The 4,565-nt window shown below is 54.3% G+C and overlaps 1 protein-coding gene across 1 annotated transcript in view; it reads right to left on the bottom strand.

The window, feature by feature from the left end:
* The window catches only part of TIMP2 (TIMP metallopeptidase inhibitor 2), a 65,060-nt gene extending 60,724 nt beyond the window's left edge, over positions 1 to 4,336 (bottom strand). Inside the window, exons 1-2 of the mRNA XM_042783527.1 lie at positions 4,265 to 4,336; positions 3,143 to 3,325 (exon numbers count right to left, since the gene is read on the bottom strand). Of these exons, the coding sequence (XP_042639461.1) occupies positions 3,143 to 3,325; positions 4,265 to 4,336 (255 nt within the window). The remainder of the gene's footprint in view (positions 1 to 3,142; positions 3,326 to 4,264) is intronic.
* Between the last annotated feature and the right edge of the window lie 229 nt (positions 4,337 to 4,565).

Here is a 4,565-nt window from a genome sequence, read left to right as displayed (position 1 = left end):
TGGAGAGATTGGAACTCTCATACACTGCTGGTGGGACTGTAAAATGGTACAACCATTGTGGAAAGCAGTATGGCGATTTCTTCAAAAGTTGGAATTAGAAATACCATTTGATGCAGCCATTCCGTTATTAGGTATATACCCTAAAGAAGTGAGATCCAAGACAAGAACAGATATATGCACACCCATGTTCATCGCAGCATTATTTACAATAGCTAAAAGATGGAAACAACCTAGGTGTCCATCAGTTGAGGAATGGATAAGCAAACTATGGCACATACACACAATGGAATACTATGCAACACTAAAGAATAATGTAGAATCTTCAAAACACTGCATAACGTGGATGACGTTGGAGGACATTATGCTGAGTGAAATAAGTCAATCATAAAAGGACAAATATTGTATTAGTCCATTATTGTAAAAATCAAGGAAAGGTTTATCTGTGAAAGGAAATTTTCTTTGTTGGTTACCAGGGATGGGAGGGAAGGGTAGGGAACACTGTTAGACAAGTAGCGATAAGTATTGATTTGGGTGAAGAGAAGGGCAATGTACCAAATATGAGTGATCAACATGGTGGCACTGAGGAAGAGAAAGACATAGAGAGGTACATGGGAGGTACAGACAACAAAGATGAACCCTTTTGCACAGACAGTACTGCATTGTCAGTGAAGGCAAACATGGGTATATGGGTGGATAGATGGGTGGACAAGCTGAACTAGTAGGTATGTCTATGAAGTGGGGAGTATACCCAAGACCATGTATAGGGTTGGCAGACAATGGTCCTATAAGCTTATTTGAATGATTTGAATTCCCAGGTGTATAGTAGAGCTGACAAGGGGCAAGATTGTAGCCACTTCTTGGTCACAGCCAGCTACCCAGAGGGACTGAGTAGTTGAACCTGTGGGCTAGGGACCAGAGTCTCAGGGAACATCAAGCTCAATTGACACAACATACTACATAAAACGTTGTTTTACCTCCTACTTTGGCGAGTAGCGACTGTGATCTTAAAAGCTTGCAAGCTGCCATGTAGATGTAACTATGGGTCTCTCCTCGTCCAGAGCAAAGAAGAATGAGGAAAACCTAAGATTCATGGAAACAATTAGTCCTAGTGACTGGTACACCATGTGATCTGCAGCCTATATGACTATGAGACCAGAAGAACTAGATGGTGCCCAGCTACCACTGTCAACCACTCAGAGGGGGATCTATGTAGGAGATCCTGGATAGAGAGGGAGAACAATGTGGAACAAAACTCAAAATCATTTGGAGAAAAAAAAAGTGGGGGGCACCAGGTTTGCTGGTCTGATAGAGTCTGGTGGAACCCCTGAGACTATATGTCCCCTAGCTGCCCTTCAGGTCTGGAATTGAACCTACGCCTGTGGCTTCCAGCCAAACAAAAGTCAGGCAAAGGGGTTGAATATTTACCTGAGGTAGATACACTCCTTGGAGAGAACAGTTATGGGAGAACAGAAGGGCTGCTTATGCACAGGGAGACCGCTTGGGGGCGGGGCATGGAGGGATGGACACTGGGAAGAGGTGACTATTGGGAGGAAGTGGGAGGGGGAGCTGTTGCATTGTGGGAAATTGTGGTCAATGTCATGAGACAGTGTGTGTGAGCTGCTGTGTGGAAAGCGAATCTGCTCTGTCAACTTTCACCCAAATCACAATAAAAAAAAAAAAAAAAAAAAAGAGGTCTGCAATGGCTGCTTTTTCAGAAGCAGGTCTCACTGGACCTTTCTTCCAAGGTGCCTCTGGGTGCCCTTGAACCTCTGGGTGCCTTGAACCTCCATCCTGGCTGAGCAGCCGAGGGAGTCCTGGACCAAAAGCGAGCCCCTGGAGCCGCAGCGTCAAGCCGTTCCGTGGGGATGGCCGTCATCTTTACGAGATGAAATTGCCAGGCTGTCCCTCCTTGGTGCTGCTGGATGGGTGTGAACCACCAGCCTTCTGGTCAGTAGCCTTGTGCAAATGGTTTACCCCACATGGGTTGTAGAACAGAGTCACGGCCCCTGGAACACTTGTTGAATGAGCAAATGATGCCAAGGAGAAGTTGGCACTTTCCTGGCAGGTGGTGTGTGCGTGGAAGCGTGTGACCTATCTCCTCCGGGGCGATGACTGTGATTGCAGGTGGCCAGGGTGCAGGGAGAGAGGGTGCGCTCCCCTGGAGAGAGGGGGAGCCCAGCACTCTCCCTGCAGCTCCTGCTCCCTCCTTCCTTTCCCCTCCTCCCTTCCTTCCCGCTCTCCTCCCTCCCTCCCTCCTTTCACCCATTGTGTATTTGAGCATCTACTGTGGACTAGAGGTTTCCTCCGAGTGACAGGTCGGGAATGGACAGAGAGCAGAGGCCCTGAGGCCGGGCTGTGCTGCACTCAGTCAAAGCCAGCAAAGGAGGAGGGGATAGGAGAAGGGTGGAGGTGAGGACCAGGCGACCAGAGGGGCTGGGGCGGGTGGGGTGCACGTTTTATTCATTTTATTCGAGTGAGGGGTGCATTTTATTGCCGAGGCTTCCCCTGGAGAGGAACACCTCAGGGAGGGAGGGAGGGAGGATAGGCCAAGAAGGGTCAGTCAGGCCCAGGCTGCCAACACCTGGCAGCGTCTTCACCCCCACCAGCTCCTTGGCTTCCTGTCTTGGTCTGGGGGGCAGGGGACCAGGAGGGCAAAAAGGATACCCTGGTGGGGGCCGTGGGCCTGCTGACCGCACCTCCCAGGACCATGGCTCTGTCTGTTCTAGGTGGGACTCCCGAGGTCAACAGGAAGGGGCAGTACCTGACCGCACTCCCAGGGCCACCACTGCACATGACGACACTGCCCCACCCCCACCAGGACTTTCACAACAGGGAGCCCAGCCCGGGTGTTGGCTCATCGCACCCACATCCCAACTCGCCCAGCCAGGGCAGCCTGCCTTTGCCAAGTCAATACTGTCCAGGGCCGGGAACCAGCAGCGGCCTCCCTCCCCCAGCGCCTCGACGGTAAACACAGGCAGAGCGGGGCGTCACAGGCTTCCCACGCACAGTAGGACCCCGCATCCACCCAGCTGCAGGGACGGGCACAGACACGGCTTCTCCAGGGCTGGAGAAGAGCCACGTCCTCCTGAGCATACAGTGTTCTCGCCCAAGACAGCTTGAGCAGAGCCAAAAGCCCCCACACGCTTTCCGGCAGGTTCCCGGAGCCAGGCGCCAGCCGGGATATGGCATTCAACCAGCCAGCACGCTCCGGAAGGCGGACTCCCATCGGCAGCCCGGGCTCCCAGAGGAGGGTGCGCCTTGGGCAGGTCTGGGATGTGGGCAGCGGGTGGGACTGTGGACAGGTGTCTGGCTGTCCGAGAGGTTTCTGCAATCGCGTGAGGTGTGGCACTCAGAGAGGAACGGGCTCCCGGCCACTCTGGTCATCAGATTCTCAGCCACAATGGGCAGGTGGCTGCTGCGCAGGCCTGTGTGTCCCTGTGTTCTCCAGCAGGACTTCTACTGCAGGCCATGAGGACAATGACAGGGCGATGAGTCAAGGGTGACTGGGCCAGACCGCACTCACCAGGCAGTCCACGTGAGCGTCCTCGTGGGTGTTGCTGTGAGTCCCCACGCCTCCTCACTTGGGGCAGGCCTCAGCCTCAGCAGGGTTGGCCTTTGAGGGTGGGTAGGGGCCGTCCTGGACATCGGAGGGGGTTGGGCAGCGTCTTTGGTCTTCACCCAGTAGCACAGCTCACCTTCCAGGTGTGATAACCAAAAATGTCTCTACATGTCACCCAGTGTCCCCTGAGGGGCATAATTGCCCTGGTGGGCAGCTACTAACTCAGGGAAACGGATCAAATTTTTGGCTCTGAGAAGAGCAAGACGCAGACACACAGACAAGGTTCCAATCTTGTTAGGACAGCGGATGAAGGAGTGGAGGTTGGAGCTGGGAGTGGGGTGGACACTGGTTGTCAGGGGACAGTGGGAAGACAAGGAATGTGGGGAGACAGTTCTCAGAGAGTGTCCTGATGAAGTAGCACGTGTAACACCCCGTTTATGTGAAATCAAAGCACGCGTGGAGAGACTGCACAAAGGGCTCCCCAAAGCATGACGGGGTGTCTCTGCACGGTGGGATTTAGGCTTCCGTCCTGCTCCTCGGGCTGACGCAGGTTCCGCCCTCCCATTGGGCAGGGTGTGGACACTGTACTGTCCTCTGTGCCTGTCACTGGCAGAGGCTTCCCGGCTGCGGCTTCTCCAGGAGTTTGCATTTGAGTGGTTCCTCTCCAGCATGGAGGCTGTGCCAGGGCGGTGGTAGATTTCTCACCTTCCACGTGGGAGACCCGGGTTCCAGTCCCAGCCAGGGCACGTCATCTGTGGCCACCACCCGTCTGTCCATGGAGGCTTGAGTGTGGCTAGGATCCTGAACAGGTTTTAGCAAGGCGTCCAGACTAAGAGGCACTAGCAAGCGTGGTGATCACTTTCCCAAACAGCCAATGAGAACTCCATGGGACACAGAGGGCCGCTCACGCGGCTGGTGTAGGACCGTGCAGCACTGTGTCCTGCTGTGCGAGGGCTGGCCCCGAGTCAGGGCCAACTCGATGGCGGCCAACACCAGCACCCCGTCA

Source organism: Orycteropus afer, unplaced genomic scaffold (genome assembly GCF_000298275.1).
Source record: "Orycteropus afer afer isolate SDZICR_OR568_19922 unplaced genomic scaffold, OryAfe1.0 scaffold00018, whole genome shotgun sequence".
Lineage (NCBI taxonomy): Eukaryota > Metazoa > Chordata > Mammalia > Tubulidentata > Orycteropodidae > Orycteropus > Orycteropus afer.
This window is presented reverse-complemented; position numbering and strand designations above follow the sequence as displayed.